General features: G+C 39.6%; 1 protein-coding gene across 1 annotated transcript in view; it reads right to left on the bottom strand.

The window, feature by feature from the left end:
• ARHGAP15 (Rho GTPase activating protein 15) overlaps positions 1–21,953 on the bottom strand; it is a 309,324-nt gene that overhangs the window by 253,906 nt on the left and 33,465 nt on the right. Inside the window, exons 4-5 of the mRNA XM_085308369.1 lie at positions 18,214–18,301; positions 11,478–11,567 (exon numbers count right to left, since the gene is read on the bottom strand). Coding sequence (XP_085164495.1) covers positions 11,478–11,567; positions 18,214–18,301 — 178 coding nt within the window. The remainder of the gene's footprint in view (positions 1–11,477; positions 11,568–18,213; positions 18,302–21,953) is intronic.

Here is a 21,953-nt window from a genome sequence, read left to right as displayed (position 1 = left end):
AGAAACACCAGCAGAATTCATAAAAGAAAACCTCCTTGGGCATTATTATCTTTCCATCAGGATACACTGTCATCACATYGAGAACAGGAGAAAAATGACTCGAAATATCTTATTAACACACAAAAATGTAAAATAGAGGGTAAAAGGGAAAGAAAAAAAAGACTAGAGAAAGGTAAAATTAGAGGGAAATGTACAGGTAAAARAGAAATCTCCATCTGAATTTAAAAAAAAATAAAAGGAAAAAAACGGTGCATCGTGCTGGGGGGGGGGAATAAGGGTCAGACCCTAATAGCTTGACACAGTCCAGCATCWACTGTACAAAAGCTGCGACCATTTCAGTGTCGTTCTTTACTCAGAGACGCGCTATTCGGTGTTCAAAGCTGGCCCTACTTGGGCAGCATGCAAATCTTCTCCCACTCCTCCGCGAGCTTTTCAGGCTCGCTGGCAGCGAGTCCCCTGAAGAGTCCTGGCAACGCCGCTCTCCGCGGGGGGAAGCGAGCATCTTGCAAAGCAGCCCCGCGACGGTACTGCCCCCTCAAATCTGCGCGAGCGCAGGAGCGTCGCCCGCGGCGGGGAGAGGGAGGCAGCGCCTGTGCACGAGAGGCAGCAAACATAATAGCAGTAATTATAAAGGTGTCCGGAAATACCAGGAGATGGGGAAAATAATTGATCCTAAAAAAAAAAAAAAAAAAAAAACAAAATTTAATTGATATATATATATATATATATATTTTTTTTTGCTGCTTGCACATTTGTGATATTCTGACCCTTTGTTCAGATCTTTTACCTTACTACATCAATGTTATTACCGAATATTTGAAAAAATTGGCTTCACTTCCTTTGATCTTCTACTATTGGATTACTTTCTTCCTACTCCCTGTACATGGTTCTTCACTCCCACATTTATTTTCCCCATTTCTTTGTTTACACTCAATTTTACTATATTTCTTCACACTTTTCTACACTGGTAAAGTCTATGTTACTTTCCAACAGACATTACTCGCTCTTATTCCTTACTTTGCACTTTTTCATGACTATGTAAAATTCTTGTTTCCAGAATGACATCRAAAAAAAGAAGGAAACGCGTACAATGCTGAAGACACGATCCTTTGCACTCAGCTACGCCGCTCGCTGCATYGCGCTGCCATTGTTTTCCAGCAGAACTGGTATTTCCAAACTTGAGAATTCCCACCAGTCTGACTGACAGAATTTTCCTGCCTTTTCTCAGAAGATGTACTTTTTTTTCAAATGCCAGTAACATACCACTACGGAATTTCCCAGGAGAAACAGCTTGGTTTGCGGGACTCTTATTCAAGAGCCTTAGTTAAAATATAGATATATAKAGAGAGATATGTATCTGTGTGTGTATTGTAGCAGAAGAATCAAAGTTGATGATTTATACTCTATAARTTAAACCAAAATTATAACCAATGTATTTCAAAATATTGCTATAGTTATTTTCTACAGGCTGATAAATTGCTGGACTTCCCTTCTAAAACACTGGTTGGTGAGTCTCTTAGCGCTGAACAAAGTGCTTATTCAATTTTAGATTTTGAATATAATTAATAAAAGTGTGATTCCAAACCACTACCAAAAAAAAAAAAAAAAAAAAAAAAAAAGAAACAAAAACCAACAACCAACCAACCAAGAGGAGCGTATTTCAGCTCCTTTATCACGGTTGGGCAGCTGTCTCCAAGGAAGGGGGGATACAGGCAGTTTGGCCAGGATGGAGCAGGGGACGAGGCTTGAGGCAGTTTCCACGCCCACCCGCGTATCCGCGAGGACACGCAGGGCTGCGAATGGGCACTGCTACCGCAGCGGAAAATAAAGGCAAAAAAAAAAAAAAAAATTTAATCCATTCTACTTCGATTTAAAATTAAATTCTCCAGGATGTGGTATGGGAATGGGTAGACACTGGCTGTTCTCGCTCCGTGACACTCGGGATCGCGTCTCCTCTCAACTTCAGCACGCGTGAAGCATCTGCTTGCTCCTGATTTAATTCAAGATCTCAGCACAGACCAGGGTTAAAATAAGGAGCTATTTTTCATAGTTTTTTCAGCATTGAAAGGGGCTGAAGTGCAAGTCTGCTCACCCTGGCTGAGTTCAGCATTTGGTGGTAACAGGTTATTTCAGACAGTTGGGAAAAAAAAAAAAACACAAATCATTCACTGAACTAGGTAGTATCGATGCAGTTCATCTCAGCCCATAATAGATGACACGTTTAACAGAATATGTAAAGTATGCCTCCACCTAGTGATGACTATGTACAAATAATAGAAAATAATAATAATTCTCTTACTTTATGGAATTGTGGTAATTGGTTCCCTGTTTCATAAATTTTAACATGCACTTGTACAAATGCGCACTTTCCATCCTGAAAAATTATTCTGAGCCTCAATCTGTAAGAGTTTACCCACAAACTCTGACATAGGGGACCCCCCTAATCACCTTCCAAATTTCAAATATGTCAGTATCTTAAACAGCAACATATTTKTAACAATCATGACTATGATCAGAAAAACATAGTAAAGGGATGTCAAGTAATGTGCTGTGGATTTTAGGTATTAAAATAATCTAAGTTAGATACTCAGTTTTTAAAGAAGTGATGAGCCAGTCATATCTCCTCTTTGCAACTTTGTAGGCCAAAGAAAATATTTGCTCAGGATAGTCAAGGGGAAAAAAAAAAAGTTACTGATCGGTGTCCACATTATATTTCCATATAGTATACCAGAAGCTTCTTAGATCATCTTTCTTTCCCCATGATGAATCAATTGGGGAAACATTTTTTATTTTAAGAAATATTATATCTCAAACCACTTTTCTTCCAGGTTACATGATTTCTGGTCAGCAACYGCAAAGATGTCAACATTAAATTGCCTAGGAATTTTTTACATCCTAAATCAGGGAAAAGGGAATGAAAATTTTTTTAAAATATTAAATTGTTTACAAAATATACCAAAATTCAATCAGTCCAGCCCCTAGACCCAAATTCARATTTGTAATAACTCCATAGAAAGACACTATAAATGGGCTCAGTTGGAGGTACGTCCAAAAAAAGAGAGAACTTTGAGGAGGAGGTTTCAAAACCAAGGGTCCAAGTGGAAAACGTTCTGCTAGGCTTTCCTTCCCTTGGTACCACCTGGGARCTACCTGAAACGTCTTCTCAGGCTGACCAGGGTTGCATCGGCGTTTCCAAAAGCCTCCTCCTTCCAGTCGGCGGTGAACCACAGTCTAGGAACCACCGTGCCGCTGCAAGCAGAGCGACGCGTCTTCTAGAGGAGAGCGGGCAGGTCGCTATTTGCATTTCTCCCCCGGCGTTCAAGTCGCCGGCTACGGTCCGCTTAACACCTTGGCACGTCCCAAACCCACCCTTCCCGCAAAGGGAACCCCTCGGCCACGAACGCCCGAGGGCCGCCGCAGCGTCCGGGCGCGCTTTGCCCGGCAGGCACGCTCTGCACGCGAGCGGGACGCGCCGCCTTCCGAGGGAGCATCCGCCTCGCCCGTTAAAGAGCGGCGCAAACCCGGAGTAAAGCGACTTAGCCAAGATCCTGAAAAACGTCGGGGCTGAACACCGAAATACCAGCGCCAAACACGTGAACACGTCAGGTCTGATTATCTCTGAGTGAGCTCACTTAGGCCTTCCTTTTTCTCTTTGTTTTTCAAGAGTTTTGATAAATTAAGGGAACATGTGCAATGTTTGAGCAYATATCGAGACAATTTTTTTTAAATATTAACTTAGTCTAAGAGGTCTGCAAAAATTGTAATGCTTTTAAATTAATTTAGCTGTTTTCACTCAGGAGAATTGCAAAAACCTAAATATTAAGTATCAAAGAACGGGAAAATACATGCTCCTGTTGCATTTCTGCAATCCCTTTCCACTCTTGATTGCTAAGGTCTGTGAAAATACCATTTGCCCATCTTAGAGGTACACAAAACGCAGCACCGAGGCCCCACACCAGAGCACCACAGGCTCCACCAGGGTCACAAAACAGGATATCTGTAGCAGTAATTCTCCTTACGTTCTTTATCTGGGAACCAAGCCGCCCGTAGGAAGCTGTTTGCCATTTCACCATCAGTGCTGCTCGTTGATAATCGCTGTTTTAAAATATAAAACCACTACTGCATGCATAATTTAGAGATTACAGGTTTACAACAGCAGCGCTCCTTTCCAAATCAGACAWTACCTCATTTAGCGGCCAGCTAAAACAAGCGTTAAGAGGACGCACCGTTCGGCTAGGCCTGCTAGGAACCGCTTTCCACGGGAAAAAACAAACCACGCTCAAAAACCGCTCCTGGCTCCCGCTGCACACGATAAGCCGGGATGAAAAACCTTCCTTCGAAACGCATCCCGGAGGTGCGGGGCACGCGCGGGAGCCTCGTCCGCCGCGGACGGCCCGGGAAAACGCGCGGGAGCCTCCGGCGGCCGCGCCGCSCACGAGATGGCAGCAATATGTTTATGAATAATGCAGAAAAATGTGGGAAAAAAAAGTTACTAATTTGCTTCTGCGAGGGGCCAGCGGCCCCAGCCGGGGTTTTGGAGGGCGCGGGGTAAGCCAAGGCAACCGGTGGCTCTCCTGCTCCGCAGCCGCTTTTCTGCTCAGACTCTTCTGCTCTTTGGCACCTCTGTCCCGACAAAATTATTTCACATGCACACGAAGCATTAACTGCTGTAATGTTTTATTTTTGCAACGCAGAAAATGCCTGTGGCTCGAAATAAATATTTTCTTTTCTGATGGACAAATAACATCTGCAGTTGTGAAAGCTGCAGCGTAGCTGTCAAAAGCTAAGTGAGTCGCACAATTTCTGAAGCAGCACGCGCGTACGAGCACGCCCCGGCGCTCGCGCCCCCGAAGTCGCTCGCGTACCAGCGCCGGCGTCCCTCCGACGGCCACCTCCGGAAGCAGCGCGCTGAGCTCCCACCGCGATCGCTCTCGGCAGACAGGCGTTTACACGTGCACAGCCTCAGACCCAGCGCGCACGAGCTTTTTCTCTCTGCAGACCAAGTTGATTTACAAAAAAAAAAAAAAAACACTTTGCCTTTGCGTTTTGATTTCTGGGCTCTCAGGACCYCACTGAGCCCCGGTGGCCACGCGTTTATAGGAGCCGGTTTTTCCCGGGGTTGGCCCGCTGCGGGTCCGGCTCGCGGCGCCGAGAGCGCTGCCCCTTCCATAACCACCTCTTACTGCCCTGCCAGGGCGCCCACTCGCTCCCGCGCAGGGGAGAAGGAGCTTCCCGGCGGACACCCCTGTTTTCCCTTTTTTCAGGGAAAGCCAGAGCGTAGCCAAAACCATCCCCACGCTTTTGGGGCGAGCGGCGCCTCCCGCCGCCGGCTGATCGCGCTGAGTGCGAGTTGGTCGTTCTCAATACAGCGAAGTCCGTTTTYGGTCGGACGGTGATCAGAGGAAGGGAACTGTCCCCCAAAGAAGGCATTTAACGAAAAATTAACCAAAGTTTTACTGAGAATTTTGGCTCTTACTTGAAGTAGGCAGTTATGACAAGAAGTTGCATATCAGAAGTGGCCTTCAAAATTTCTGAACAGTAGCAACAGTAACAAAAATAAATTTGCTGAATGGGATTTTTTAAATTAAAAATAAGATTTCAGTAGCAGAAAGCCAAAGAAGCTTTACTGATTTTGTACATAAAACACACAAAGTCTTTGCTGAAACCAGTGAAAGTCTTATCCCAAACTAGATTCAAGAGCAACAGAAAGCAAGAAAAATATATTAGCAAGATAWAGCTGCTACAAGATTATGATCTGCTCAACCTGCCAGTTTCATGAACGAGGTTGCACAGTGGCCTGTTCCTTGAAACCACCTCTTTAGGGAGGCTCAAGACGTAGTTTCCCAAGCTCTTTACGAAACACAATTCTCAAAAACAGTTTCTTCCCACTCTGCTCCCTGCTAAAACATTGTCTATTTTCTCAAATACTCTATGAAACAAAGTACAAACATTTTCATACATATCAAATATATATATATATATATATATATATATATATATACACACACACACATATAAAATATCCCTACATTGTTTCAGTTTTTCTCCTGTTCGTCTATGTAGGAAATCTAAGGCTTTACGGTTTGTATGCTCATTAAGTATGAAGGTAAGCTACGGTTCAAGCAGTGCCGACAAGGGACTACCGAAATGCATCTCTCTCCATCGCAATTTGTGGTTTGCAATGAAACAACATGGTTTCKTTTGTGACTTTTGGTTTAAAAGAAGCGGAAAGAGAAAAGGACAATTAAAAAATATTAATAAAACGGTCTGTTTTTCAACAGCTGCAAATCAGAAGTTATTTCAAAAGTGTCCACACAGTTACAAAATTGTGAAAGTAGAATAAGAGACAGCTTCCAGAAAACTGCATTCAGTAGAAAATTGTATATAGAAAGTATTCACTATCCACAGCTGTGATTATGCTTTTTCGATGCAGATTTATCAAGCACAGGAAGTATTAGTTGGCTTTCAAAAATGTAAAAAATTAAAAACAAAGACAAGTTCAATAAAATAAATGCATTCACAGTTCTTATTGTATTCGGTCACCAAAGAAAACAGCTGATAGCCGGAGGGGTCAGGAGTTTGCACGCATCCATCCCTTCGGTTTTACTGAGCGTTTTGGCCGTGACTTAGCGGTAAGGTCARTGAAAAGACAACGGGAACATCTGAAACAGTACAAAGACCAGTCCGCTCTGCCCTGTTCAGGAGCTCTCGCTCTACCGGCAGGAGAGGTTCACTCGCCTGAAAATACCAACTTGAACAACTCTGAGAGGATGATGGTGAAGACCGTTTCTTGTGCCTACTTTAAACTAATTACGAGTTTATTATTTAGAGCATCTCTTGCTGACACCATCTAAAAATTGAGTGATGTGGCTGTGTCTTTAAATGAAGTAAGGATAAATTCAGGTCCCTGGAAAAGAAATTAAACCAAAAACATCGCGGTAACCTCCAGAAGCAAACGAAATGCTATTCAGATTTTAATATATGAGCAGGTCAGTCTAAYGTAGACCTAATTCAAAGCCAGTAAWAGTTGGTGCACTAACTGCAGTCAGAAGTGCTCAAAGTCTAAAGACACAAAACTTTCTCYGGGCCAGCTCAGGGTACGGACCAAACTCCAGCTGACCRCAAGGACTACCACAAGCTCCACCTCCATCCGAGCGCAAGCTCTCTCTCAGACTCGCCTCCCTAGTGCAACCTTTCCATTTGAAAGCGTGAAAAGAAAYCCAAATACCTCTGACATTTCCAAAACACTCCGCATGGCACACTCAGTGCTTCCTCTAGGGAGACTGTGAAAAAGAAAATGGCCTTCCCATGGCAAAAGGCAGCGAGACAAACCGCCTTTGGGAGGCATCCAGATCCTATAGCGATCCCACAGTATACAGAACAAAAGAGCTTGTCATTCAGATTAYGCTTTTGAAGCTTGAGAAACTTCACGGGCGCGGAAGTTGCCATGTATCAGCATCGTAAATGTTTTGAAATATATGCAGCACGTATGAAATTTCAGCAAAGTAAGTTCTTCCACGTTAGGTGTAGGTACAGTTGTACTTTCAATTGTCACACTGTTGGAGCACCAAGTATCTCATAAGGAGACACAAAAATACATCTACAATTCTTATTCGTGTATGAGTGAGTAACCCCAAATGGCTGCCATGTACTGAGATAAAAAACAGCATGACACTAGAAGTGTGGCAAGAGCCAGAGCATCAGGCTCCAGGGATTCCGCACTGGAAACCTGCTGAACTTGGCAAAGGGAGGAAAAAAAAATCACTTAAGAAATAGTAATAAAAAAGCATGATAGTTGAATGAATAGTGCTATTAAGGCAACAAATCTGCTTCACCCATTCACAAGCATGCTGCTGGTGACCTACTCTCCCCCCCTCCTCCCTGCTCGCTCTGCGCCTTTTTTTTTTTTTAATTCCTTTTCTTTTTAGAATCATGCAAAAGAAATCTTTCCAAACCTTCCTAAAAAGGAAGTACTCTGCAGCCACGAGATTTTGTGCCAATGAAGCTTCTGAATTGTGCAGCCACAGATCAGAAGAACGTCTTCCACACCATCTTGGCAGAATATGAAATTAAAAACGGCTGCTTGACTTACAAGTAAGGACGAGTAAAGCAGGAGAAAGATTAAACTCCAAATGAAAAGTTTACTAGAAGCAGAAAATACTGAGTATTGAGAAAATCTGTAAACTGATCTAGTTACCAATGCCTCAGCCAACAGATTAGTACTGCCCGCAAAGCGAGCATCGTATTATTATTTTCTTCATTTGTAACTCGCATCAAAATCCACCTATTCGATATAAAACTGAATTAAATAAAAGAAAGAGGAGAGTGACAGAGTGACATAGGCACCATTTCTGTTCCAGCTGCTGACTGACAACACTGCCATCCCTTAACATGGTTTTATTTAGTTATTACAACCATCTCTCTGTAAATGACACTTAGGATTATTTAAGATTATGTTGTAATCCTTTTAATCCTCAGTGCTTTAAATTTCAGGCTAAACACCAAAGAGCAAACTAGCACTTAGCAGAAATATTTAAAGCATGTGATTTGAACATAAATCTTCTTTTATTCACCACTCCTCTGATGAAGACCTAGTGTATCACGTCATTTAGCCAGGGAGAACAAACAGCGCGGTAGCTTGCAGCAAACTGCTACGTTTCCCCACGTCGCGTGAAGCTGTTTCAGACTAGTTCTTTTTCCTCAGTGCCAGCTATATCATCAATAAAATGAACGAGGGAAAACCAAAAGGTTGTATTTTGTAAAATGTATATATTTTAGGTTACTGCTAAAGAAAATTTGGAAAAAAACAAAATGATCAACAAAATAGGTTGCATGCACAAATTGGATAGTATATGAGACTGATCAGACATCCTGTTAAACAGGGAGTAACTCGATTAAAATGAATGGAGTAACACTGCTGAAAACCTCATGATCAAGTCCAGAAACCCAAATCTTCCTGCCTGAATATCATTTACTTGCAGTTTCTTCTTTTTTTCCCTGCATCGATCATGTTTCCGATTAATTTTCTTCCTGATACTCCTATACTGCATCTTCTTGTTACTAYCTGTTAACTGTCAGATGCTTAAATTTTAACCTCAAGATTTCCAGCTTTTTTTTTTCAAACCAAAATCTCAATAGTCATTTTCTATTTCTATTCTATAATTCATGAACTCAAATTGAGCACCCAGGCTAAATCAAATTCAAAATTCTGCATCTAGTTCTAGTACAACACATTAGCAGAAAGCAACCATTGCTCCGTTTAAATTGGAAAAGAATGTTTTATTATTCAGAAACTAATAAAACAAAACCCTACCAACTATGCTTTGTTGTTATGCTTTGAAGATATAAACATACTTATTTCTGTTGATTTCAGAGTTCAGTAGCTGATATATTTAAACAATAGCAATACAAAGTGTCTATATTTAGGTTTCAAAAGAAAAAAAAATCGCATTCTATGAACAGGTAGACCTATGTTATCAGTTCTACTCCCATCCATACACATGAGTAAGTACAAGCTCAGGAGTGTTTCCTGAAATACTCAGTATCCAGGTACAAACTGACCTCCTAGCTTTAGAACTCGTCTTGGAGTCTCTCCAGACTATCTCATAAATCTGTGCTCTTTCTCTCTATTCCCCTTCCTACTCTATCTGCTCATGTAGCACCAGTCTTCTTCAGTCCTTTCCTTTCCCAAAATGTCACCACTATTGATGCCAAAGCCTTCTCCTCTTTTGCTCTTGCCATCTGGCGTCATCTTCTTGTAGCTCTCTGTCTAAACAATGCTCTATCCCTTTTCAAAATGTGTCTTAACATATGTCCTTCCTCCCATGCTTTACTTCTTAATGTCTCTCCCACTCACTTATTGGCTTGATGAAGACACATTTTAATGGGTTCAAACAGTAGTGCATGAGTTTCCTTTCTCACATTATTCTGATTCAGTGGAGTTACACCTCACACTAATAGAAGTGAGAAGAAAATATATTGCAAAGTCTTCATACAACCAGTTTTGGTAAATCAGTAACATAGGGTTTCATTTTCTTTACATTGGAAATGTAATAGCTTCAATGAATCAACATTCTAATATGCATTTACAAATAGAAATTTTGCCTAATGCAAGATGAGAAATAAACCCTAAAAACTCAGATCTGCCAGTGTGCACAAGAGGTTGTGGGACTGAAGGCTAAGGTTATACTTAATCACTTTCCAAGTGAAAAAGCTGAAGATTGACAGCAAAACCAAAATATTTATTCTAAAAATACCTAGGAAATGACAAAGCTCCAAGTGCTGTTTCAAGACAACCTAAAGGATGTGGGGGGATAGAAGCATAAGTCTCATTGACTTGAAGCCAGAGAATATTTCTAAATATTGCATGTGCTTTAAAAACATATCTAGAAAAATAAACCTTGRAAAAAAGTCTCTGTAAACACCCAGTTGACCCCCACAGATAGCCTTCTTGGTCTGGGGAATTTTTGTTGTTGTTGTTTGCCTGTATTTTTACAGCCCCAGACCCAGCCACAATTTAGAACAAACTGGTGGTTCCTCCAGCATGTTCCAGCTAGTGATAATGCAAAAAGACTCTCTGATAATTAAGGATACCTTGTACTTGGCATTTCGCTTCTGTATGTCTCCTCCTACCAACAAAGGGAAATTTATATTTWAAAAATTCTTTATGTTAGAACTCTGCATAGCAACTCAAATAACTCATTGAAAATATTATTTTTATGTGGCTTGATGCAACTTCTAGTGAAAAAAAAAAAACTTCCCAGCAATATTCGTGGGAGCTGGGTTACRTCCAAAGATTAAAAATGTTGCAATAAACATTTCTAGCCCCTAGATGCTGGAACGTCAACCCTGCAATAATGCTTTCTTCGTCCTTTCATCCTTCAAAGCCTTGATCCTCCCATTCGATACAATGGAATTTAGAAGAAATAATTAAATAACGTGATTATCCATCAACAAAGAACAGACATATGAGAAATACACACCCTTCTATTTTGGCCCCGACAGAGGTGGACTCTTACRGTCTTCCCCTCCCCTTCCAGAAATGAACCTAGGTCATCACCGTCTGAGCACCCTTAACGGCAATAAAAATAAACAGAGTAACCACACTACGTTGGAGCAATGCTTGTATAAGCATTTTGAAGAATTTGTGTTTATGGAAGTTCTATAGGTCAAGATTCTAGGCCTGAACTCAAAGCAATTACCTACTAAGTTTTAAAAACAAATCAAATATAGAACATTAATCAATAAATCAACAGGTTCTCAAGTGTTTAAGGAGACTTAGTCATCAGAAATCCTTCGCTTGGAAAAATAGTAAAATGATGCTTGATAAAATGTTACACTCCTATATTGGTAAGAAAAATGCTGTATTAAATCAGCCTGTAGCTATTAAAATATTCAGTGAAGGAAATAATACCTACCTCTTAGCTTAAGAGCCTGTATTCTCAAATGAGCAGAGGAACGCATGCATTGCCTCTTACCTGAAAGACATTCTTTCTGCTGGATTTCTCTGGGGTCCACTCAATGCGAGCACCACACAAATCCACACATTCAGGTTTATATCCCGGTTTCTGGAAAGAAAAAAGTAACTAGGAACATGTCCTGACTTTTCAGAAATGGGGACAGTTATCAGATAAAGATCAAAGAGATCAAGCGACCCAACACTGTAGTGCTGCTGCTAGTATTATTCTAAAAGAGTTCATTTCTCCCTGTCTGGATTACATAACCACTTCTGAGGTTTTTTAATTTAGGAGTAAGGTTCTTATATTAGATGCATAATTTTAAATATAACTAGACTGCTTAAAAAGTCTGATATGTCACACACAAACAATAGATCAAAACACAAATGCACGCACATCAAGTGGATTTTTTAATTGCTTATTTTGCAAAACATCCTGAAAAGCCATTGTGTTTAAAAGTAAAGTTTYGTGGTTCATCCACCTACGATTTTAGACTGATGGGGCTGGAAAGGACAAAAAGCAGACAAGAGCAAGCATCACCCCTCTAAGAGGGAGCATCTCCTTTCTCCAAACAATTTATCATTTCTAGCTCCCCAAACCAGCTCTGAGGGCACACGTGACGTCCAGAAAGAGCTCACGTCGGTGGGCCAGCTCTGCCCTCCCCAGTTTGCTCCTTTAGCAACGTCGGTCTACAACGGACAAYCTCGGACCCCCGAACGGAGCTCTGCCTCCCCAGCTGCTCCGCGCAGATGCAGACAACACTAACAGCAGGCTTGTCGGCCAGTATCATTTACGTTGCTGGGAGCTGGTTTAAAGCAAAATAATCCTGATTTGCCATATAAACTGTTTCTCCGGGACTGTGCCTGTGCAGCCGTTCTGGCAAAGCCTTTCCAGTTTGGACTAGCCTTTATAGATTAGGTTACYGTACATCCCGGCCAACAAGGAGACCACTACTGCTAACAATATATAGCACTAATAAGTCCCTTTTGGGTAAGATGTGGAGTAATATCCACATAATGTAATTAATCAAGCTTGATGCATCTTTTTTGCTCTATTGTTCTTAAGCCATTTTACCTTAAAAAATGACATTGGTGAAAAAGAAAACAGACTTAATAGCAGAAGTTACAGTGGCCAGTCAGCATCAACCACATAATCAGCTTTCCAAAGATTGCTCACTGAATTTCTCTGATGTTGTTACTAAAGGCTAAAAAAAATGTGTGTTCTCCAGGGTGCTTTTGAGATGGGCAGAAAAGGATCTATTTAGGTTAAAAGAAGCAGAGTAAAAAAATCCTAGTCAAGTAATTTGCAGCCATAGTTTCTGGCATTTTTCAGTCCTGGAGTTATAATTATATTCTTTATTTGCCAAACCATAAAACCACCATGGTTCAGCTCCTCTAAAACTGACAGCCCTGTGTGCCTTTGTTCCCCTTTCTAATTTTTTTAAATAGAAAAAATATGTTTTTCAAAACAGAAGGATGTTCTTGTGGCTAAACCACTAGAAGAGCATGCTTTAGGATTTTTTTCCCCCCCCCAGCTCTGCCTTAGACTTCCTATCCGGCCTCTGAGAACAAATATAACCTTTCTAAATTTTGATAACAAAGCAAAACTGCAGTATTGATACTCAATTTTGCAAAGATGTTGGGAAGCTGAATCAGTAAATATTTGTAAGGCAAAAGTGATCAAGAAAAAAAGAGTCGTGATTAGAAAAAAAAAAACAAATACTGAACAAGGGCAAAAAAAAAATCAACTTTCAATACTCTAATACTACGATTCCTTTACGAACAGGGATATTGTCTCCTTTGACTAGATCACCCTCCCTGGCTGGATGGGCTTGGGAAGTTTCATCCCCATGACTCCATGAAGTGACTGCTCTGCACCACATTGAACGGGCAGCCGTGTAACCTATGGTACACCCAGTCTTTTCAAATGGGGYCAGCTTGCGTTCTTCGAAAAGAGCCCTAAATGATTTCAGCCTGAGCCYGAAAATACTTTAGAAAGAAGGGCAGCATTACTGACTAAACAAAAGGAATCAAGAAATCTGGAAAAAAACGTAATGAGATGAAAAGAGATTGAAATCATTTCTTGATAGTGGGGAAAATTTTCTGTAGYCTAGTATCCTTCAGGAAAATTATCACAGTATTTTAAGCTGAAGCGCAAAAAAATAACAGAAGACGCAGAGAACTTTTGCAAGAAGACGGAATAGCGAACTTCCCAGGTTTTCATCAACTCCAACGTCTAGCATTCCACAAAAACACAGGTACCGACGGAGTCGGACTCCCCGGCGCTCTGCACGCACACAGCCGGTTTAGTCTTTTTTTGCTGCAGCAATCTGGAGTTTGTTTACCACTCCAGGCTTACGCGAAGCAGAAGAAAAGGACTGGTAYATGCCGCTCTCCCCTTCCGGACAGGATGGGATGTATATTCAGGGCACTGCAAAGACAAGCTAACGTAGGCAGCTCCTCCACCACGGCACGCTCTGAGCCACGGGGACAAACGGCCCCGGCTCAAACTCCTGCAAACGCCACGGAGGAGGCTGAAAAATTCACGGTGGCCTGAGCACCTCGCTGTGTCGAGCTTGCTCTGCGGCGCAGGCACTACCAGGCACGCAGCAGCGCAGGCGGTTAAGGCCAACGCGGACGCCCACGCGCGCCCCGTCCTTGCTTCGTGTTTCCCAGTCAGACCAACTACGACCCATCAGCGTTGTTGGAGGGGGTGATGCTGCAGATCGGAACAAGTGTCTGTTGCAACRAAATCTTCCTGAACATGAATATGGATTTCAGAAGCATTTTCACTCACTAAATTACTTTGCAGATGGGCTAATAACCTGAGGTTAAAATAACCTCTGTCGAATAAGCTATCTTCGGGAATAAACAGAGCAGTTTTTCATGGTCAAAAAGACCAGTGATAATAGAATTTCGCTCTGAAAAGTAGCAACAGAGCTGTGATCATGCTAGATCATGGCATCTTTAATTTAAAAAAGAAAATGATATTCTTACGAAGGCTAGAGAGTATCAAAAGCATGACTACAAATGATCAAATAGCAGCAAAAGATATCAATTTAGCTATGTGGAATGCAAACTTGGATTTTCAGTAATATTTGTAAACAAGCGAGTTTCCTGAATCTCTCCTATTTGTGCTTCCAATGGTCAYGCTCTCTGACTGTTGCTACTAATAATACAAGATATCGTCACTACTTTCATCAGAAAAGCCATGGACCCCAGGCTTCCCCATCGGAATCAATAGGAAAGCTGTTATTATGGTGAGTCTTATATCTACAATTGTACAAAGGAATAGCAAAAATTCCTTTTAGATATTGCCTGTTYTACGAGTTAGAATATTATTAAAGATTTCGGTAAATATAATTGTAAATCACCTCCAAATGTTATCCCATCGTCAGGAAAAGAGGGATGATCAGAATGTGCTTTCATTTCCCTCTCCCCTGTTGCCTTTGCTGTGAAGTATCATTCCTTTTACAACGATGTTTTCTTATTTTAAATTTTCACTTTGTGTACAGTACTTAATAATTAATAATTAATGAATTAATATATTTACGATGCAAGGGTACATTAATCTTTTTGTTAAGTCACATCATTTTCCTGCTATAAACAAAACTGCTTTGTTATAACTCATACTATAGCGAATGAACATTGACTTTATTGCATTATTTAATTAATGGTTGAGTTCCTCTTTTTCTGAAGTAAACTATAGTTGAATAATATCAGTAAACAAATGATTCTTAATGAAGTCTTTTATATTATTTCTTTTCCACTGTCAAAATTATATCTGGGTAAATGGTTTACAAAGGATACTAACACTGCATTTGCTTTATCAGATGAGATCGGGTTTAGCTTTTTCTGACGTGTGAAATTTGGGTTTAGGAAATTGGGTTATGACATTATTAGTACTGATATTCTATTTTTTCCAAGTTTTACCTTATTTATTTATCATCCCATAATTTATCTACAAAAGACAGAAATTTAACCTCAACTATTTTTCTCACCTAGTGAACTTTAAGTTCACAGCCCCAATACTCAGACCTAGCAGAGAACCAAAAAACACTCCCCCTCAAAACCAAATCCTTTTATTTTATCAGATAAAAAGCTGGATTAATTTATGTCTTTATTCTTACTAGCACTAAATCCTACATGCAGCCAGAGGATGAGAACTTGGCGTCTGGTCAGGTAGAGGAAATTCACACCAAAACACGCAGATGCCAAAACTGGGGCAATGAGAAAGGGCAGTAAAGGAGTGGATGAGGTCAGAAAGGTTACAGGACGTGGTAGCGTAGTCCCAGCAAGTTTATGTACTCTCTGCCCCACTAAATTTAGCTTTTTAAAATAAATAATAAAATCCACCGCTATAAAGTGGTGGATATTATCCCATCAATGTGAATGCTTGTGATGAAGATGGCAGGGCCAAAAAAAAAAAAAAAAGAAGAGAAGGGCAGTGGGCACCATCATCTTCCAGCCCGTGCGTAATACCTAGATCCACTGGGAATCTAGCTGTTCATTCCCAAATTTTATTTTGCTACAGAAGGCCCAAGAATTAAATATAGCATTCACCTCAAAATGCATTTCTGTAATATGTCCTGAAAAATGAAAATAAATAAAAACAAAATAATCTTTGGCACCTGAAGACTGTTTCTTCTCCAATTTGCCAACTTTTCCTCCACTAATGAGTCAGCACTAAATTCAATTTCAAAATCTATACAAGCCATAAAATGCAAAATTAATAGATGAACTTTCCTGATGGAGCTTTGAACAGCTCACAAATTCCAGATATGATATTCCCCTGTCCTATGCCAGATCAGACCTATAAATGAAGCTAATGCTAATGTACCCAGACCAACAGGTTGCCTGGCATCTAACTTCCACCAAAATTCAAAGCAGCGAGAGGTCCTAATACATCTATGGCTCTGGCACTGAAGGCCTGAACCTGCAAGGCACAAGATGCCTCTAGCGTTGGACTGAGCAGCCCCAAGTACCCTTTTGGCCTGTGCTGTGCGACCTGCAGTCAGTAGGGTCACGACATCGTTGGAGCAGATCCTGCAGGTGAGCACTCAAGGTGTTTGTGAAAGCTTTCCTTCTACGTCTAGTTCATTGTTTGATGATCATTTTCATGCATACACCTTTATCTTAGGTTCTTTATTTTCAWAAGCTTTTTTTAAAAGAAGAGAACACAGTTATTTTAAAAACGTCCTCTTGACAGCTTCCAACTTGCTCTGCCCAGAGGAAGAAATTTCTTGCGTTTGTGTGACTCTCAAACATGATATGAATTGGTTTCCAAAACATGCTGTATGAGTGTTGCTATCACAAAACCAACAAGTCCAAGACATAAGTCCAGTCATAAGGATAGGATATATTTTAACAAATCACCTCAAGTCCTGCCAAGACTTCTTCTTTTTTTTTTTTTTTTTTTAAATAACGCTTAAATGAATTTTAAGGAAAATGGATGATTCTGAAAACATATTAGCTCATGCTATACAATTTCCTTAGCTTCAAAATACATTATATGAATCTTATATGAGGAGATTATTATATATAATCTCCATATTTGTTTCATCCTTTTTTAATTATTTTTATAACAAGCATCATCTTATTACTGGAAAAGAACAGCAAGAGAAGGTACTCTTTAAGTTTATCGTTGACAGTATTGGTAGATCAAGACCATAGAACCAAGGCAGGTTTTATCATCACCTGCCACGTACAAATCATCGTTTGCGGCTCCTGCCAAGCAGAGCTCCTTTGTGGCCACCCACCACGCCAGCGCGGTACGGCAGATTTGATCTGGCCTTGAGCGCCTTCCACAATGGGGTTTGGTCAAACCTGTCCCTTCGCTGCCCATAGCGTCACACATTTACTGAATTCCCCTTTTGTTGCCCACRCGAAGGTTTCCAGGCTCAAACTCTACAGGAACGAGCACTGAAGGGACACGTGCCGTCACTGCTTGTGCAACGGAGCTGTCACATCTCTCAAGACTAAGATCAGTGGCCTTTCCTTGGGGCACAATAAAAAGGTACTGCAAATTTCACTTTGTAGTAACTACAGGCTACAGAAATTGCATTAGCTGCATTAGATGGAGTCATGGAAATATTCGGGAAGGTTAGCTGGATATGGTAGATGTCACATTTATACTACGATAAAAAATCACTTTACTAACTTATAGCGTTTGCTGCTTTGGTAGCACCCTATATTAAGGTGCCATTTATAAATAGTTTATTATTATTTATTAATGTATAAGCCACTTTATAGGATGGTGGATAACAACTTAAATTCATGTATTAAAGATGCACATACATGGTTTAATACAATTTACATCTCACAATATCCTTTGCAACAGATTCTCATCGCATCATCTGTTAAGCATTTATTACTAATGCATTTTATAACATGCTTTATAATACATTATTTGAGGAAGTAGCTGCATTTAGTGATCATTTTCATAAATAAGAATAAAGCATTTATAAATGGCACCTTAATTTAAAGTGTTACCTTCACATTACTGAATAGTCACTCACCATTTGTCTCACTTTGCAATTATCCTCAAAATGCACCTCTTAATAAAGGACATGCTAAGTCCCATTTCTTCTCATACTCTACATCTGATTAAAAGTTTATCAAGGCATTTTCCTACAACTGTTCTCAAATCTTTGAAGGCTGTCAGCTCAGTCTGAATTCTTTGTATATAAGCTCCCAGCTTTTTGTATTGTGATAACAATTCCGAAACAGCTGAGATTAAAAGATGGTTAATTGCCTACCAGATTGGCCAGTGCAGGCTGTTTGGATTCTTTGTAGAATTCCATTTTCCGAGCAGTAAGAACAATCCAAGATGTGGACCAGTTTTTCCTAAAAATAATAAAGCAAACAAAAAGAGATTAACAAGGCACGCAAGGAGGAAGTGAAACTCCACATGTAGAATTTGTTTTCAGATCCTTCACATTAGAAACGAAAATGCTCCAAACTCAAACTCAGTGTCAGCAACGCATTTTAACAGCGTACTCCGAGCTATAAATAGATTGGTGTCATTTCAACGACTAGTTTTAAGGAACCAACATGGAAAATGAAAAGATGATATAACTTCCATTTGACTTCACGGAGCTCCATAARGGGTCTATGCTGGAAGTGCCCAAATATTTTCTCCCTGCCCCTGAATTAAAAACATATAGGAGACAAATAAAGATAAGAATACTATTTCAAAGAGATGTCAGTAATCACAAAACATCAAAAGCCCAGGACACAACCCTAAAGAGCCGGCAAACTGCACAGGCCAGCGTGAAGAAATCAATATACTCATGAATATGTGAGACAGTATGTCCCTACACAGAGGGACACACTATAATATTATATATATTAATACTTCTATAATGCAGTGATTGAAAACATCACAATCACAAAAAAATGGAGCTGATCAGACAAAAATATATATTTTTGGAGAAAAGTCTCAAGTTTGAYTCTGTGATTTTGGGGTCATAACATCTGATATTTATAAGAATACAGATAACCCCACYGTTTATCTCCTTTATGCAAATACARATTGCAAAACTGAACATTTTAGAATAAACTTGAACACATGTGACAAACAGGCTTTGTTTTATGTGTACATTATAGTGCCTTAAGTGGAGAGACCTACGTTCAAGGATACAGCAGGACCAGGGAGAGCTGTTCTAAAACCCTTTTCTATATCTCCCATTTTCCTTATTCCCTCTGAGTTCTCCCTATATAAGCATTCCTAAGTAACTCAAATGTACTCATTTTTTATTCTACAAAAACCTGGTTTTGCTTAGTTTAAAACCCTGTCTTTGGGACGCTTACTTCCAGATCCACCTCAAAGCTCTGCTGCACTCAATATCCCAGCATACTACACATCAGGCATAATAATATGCACTGTTATTATTAATGACCTTTCTATTTAGTACATTTGAGTCATCAGCTGAAAGAATATAACTAATATTTTAGATGAAGCTCTCACACCACTGACATTAGCGGAGAAACGTGCATTCACTTCAGTGTGGCCAGGGTTTCAGCCAGTGTGAAGTGATCGTCCTTAAAACATGGTTAACTCATGGTAAAATTGAATAGGTGAAAACAACTTTGTGAATGAGATGAATACATYTGAAGAAAATAATATTGCCTTTTTAATTTTGCATAAACAGAGAAAAAGAGAGAGAGAGAAAAAGAGTGAAAAGACAAACAGTAGAATTTTAGAAAAGTATCTGACCATCACCGGCAAATGTTTCCCACAGAAGGTGAATGATTGTAAGTCACTGAAAATTTCAGCTAAGTTTATTRCAATTGTAAAGCCATATCCTTAGCTAACATGAACAATGGTTATAAGTGCAGATTGTGCACGTTAGTGTGAAAAATAGTTCCATCACCTTATTGAATTATTCCTAGCAATATCCTTAGGAGATGAGTACTGTAGCTAATCATCATCAAGGTAGCAAATACAAGTTCTCTCTTGGAAGTACAACTTATCACTTCTTTATTTTTTCTCCCTCTTAAAAAAAGAAAAAGAAAAAAAACTCCAAAAAACCCACACCTCTTGTTAATGTAGAAGGGCATAAGCGGCCAAGTTTGCTGTATGCCAGTTTAAACAGATTTTCCTATGGGTTGCACATCCTAGGCAAGCATRGTTTACTAAAGACACATTAAAATCCTTAGGACACAGCTGAGGCTCGGTACCCAACTTRCAAGAGATGCTTGATGTTAGCTACGGAGAGGAAAATTGCTATGTCGCTGCCTCGGTCTACCAGACAGAGTCATGTTTGCTCTAGYTATTGTGGAGGGATCCTGTTAGCTGAGAAATAAAAGAACAGCAACTATACTTTGAGGTCCAGACTTAYGTGCAATGTTTTTTAAAGCTTCAAATGTCAAACTGGGAAGTTTGCCTTTAAGGTGAAAACTTCTTGGACCTCGTTCAAGAAAGTTCAGTTATATTCATGATCTTGAACTTAAGATTCAACAGAACTCAATAGTCAAACTATATATATATATATATATATATATATGTTTTAATATCAGGAAAGATTATGTTTATCTGAGCTTCATTTGAGTTTTATGATTCATCAGCGCCTGAAGCTAAAGAAAACAGAGGAACTGAAGAAATAACTTAGTCCAGAATCATTAAAAACTTAGTTTCATATGAGTCCCAGGTGAAGATATAATCTTAGTGCTTTCATACGCACAGCTAGCTGATAACCACCGTTTCCGAGTCCTAGTTTTAAACTATCAGAGGGTTCAGAAACACAATGATGGCAGTGATCTGCCAAGCTGTAGTATTCTAATTTATGAACCAGAATCACTCAGAAATTTCTATCAGAACTCATTTTTAAACCATTTTCTTAGTAACAATATCACCAACATGATGATTTTTAAATATTCAAGATCTAATACACAAAAACTGTGTGACCAAATGGCAAGAGTCAGAATTAACGMATTTTCATTCTTTTGGAGGGAGGGGAGAATGTTTTGACTCAAACAGGGATAAGAAAACTTGATTTGTTTTGCAGGAAACTACATAGGAACTGCAGAAGTTTTGAGTACATGACTAAACTTCACCACAGTACCTTAAAAAAAAAAAAAAAAAAGGATTTTTTTTTAATTTCCCCTAAATTCAAACTCTCTCATTCCTTTGCACTACAGTTGTTTCATAAAAATACTGATACTTTAAATCAAAACTTGATTGCTTTTATGAACTAAAAGACATATGAACTAGACAACCTTTGTATCAGATTATCCATAAAGTTGTCAGTCAGACTTTAAAAAAATAAGAAGTGCTTTAAGGAGTATTAGCCTCTGGTACAGAAGGGCATTCATCATATTTCAGTGGACACACACAACGAACTGAGGTTTACAACCTCTTCTGAAAAGTCTGTCTYGCAATATTTCTGGTTTTTGCCATATGGCTACCAAAATTATTAAAAAAAAAAATCACTGACATTCAATGCACAGCAAATTTAGGTAAATAAAAGGAGAAGTCATACAGTGCATGCAGAGTGGATAAGTCACCGCTGCCCGTGTTTTTGTCCGTATAAAGACAAATATATATCAGTACGCAGAGAACAACCAGCTAGAATTAGCAAGTCTRTTGCATGAATTCTTCTAGAGAAGAAATGTTAAAATTAATGTTGAAGCATACTGCTAGAAAATCACTGAAATTTGCAAATTGAAAAATTAAGCAATACAGTCAACACGTCAACCTCAGTGGCCGAAGTCTCTGCATTCTACCAAATGGACACCTGATGGCAGCACACTATAACATCAATGGTGCTCACAATTTCTGAGGCTTTTTAAAAATATATACTACTATTTAGTCCTATTTAAAAATATAAATGAAAAATACCTTCTTTTTATGTCAGTAATATTGTTTGTAACCTTACTATTAGGCAGTAAACATTTTAGGCACTTCTATTACAAAAACTGCAGATTAATGTCATTCAAAAGCCTAGTTTCTATCCATACACAACCTCTGTTTAGACAATGCTAAAGCTAGAAAACT

This window comes from Rhea americana, unplaced genomic scaffold (genome assembly GCF_003343005.1).
Source record: "Rhea americana isolate MKP2758 unplaced genomic scaffold, rheAme1 scaffold_105, whole genome shotgun sequence".
In the NCBI taxonomy this organism is placed as follows: domain Eukaryota; kingdom Metazoa; phylum Chordata; class Aves; order Rheiformes; family Rheidae; genus Rhea; species Rhea americana.
Note: the sequence above shows the minus strand (reverse complement) of the source record. Positions and strands in the feature narration are given on the sequence as shown.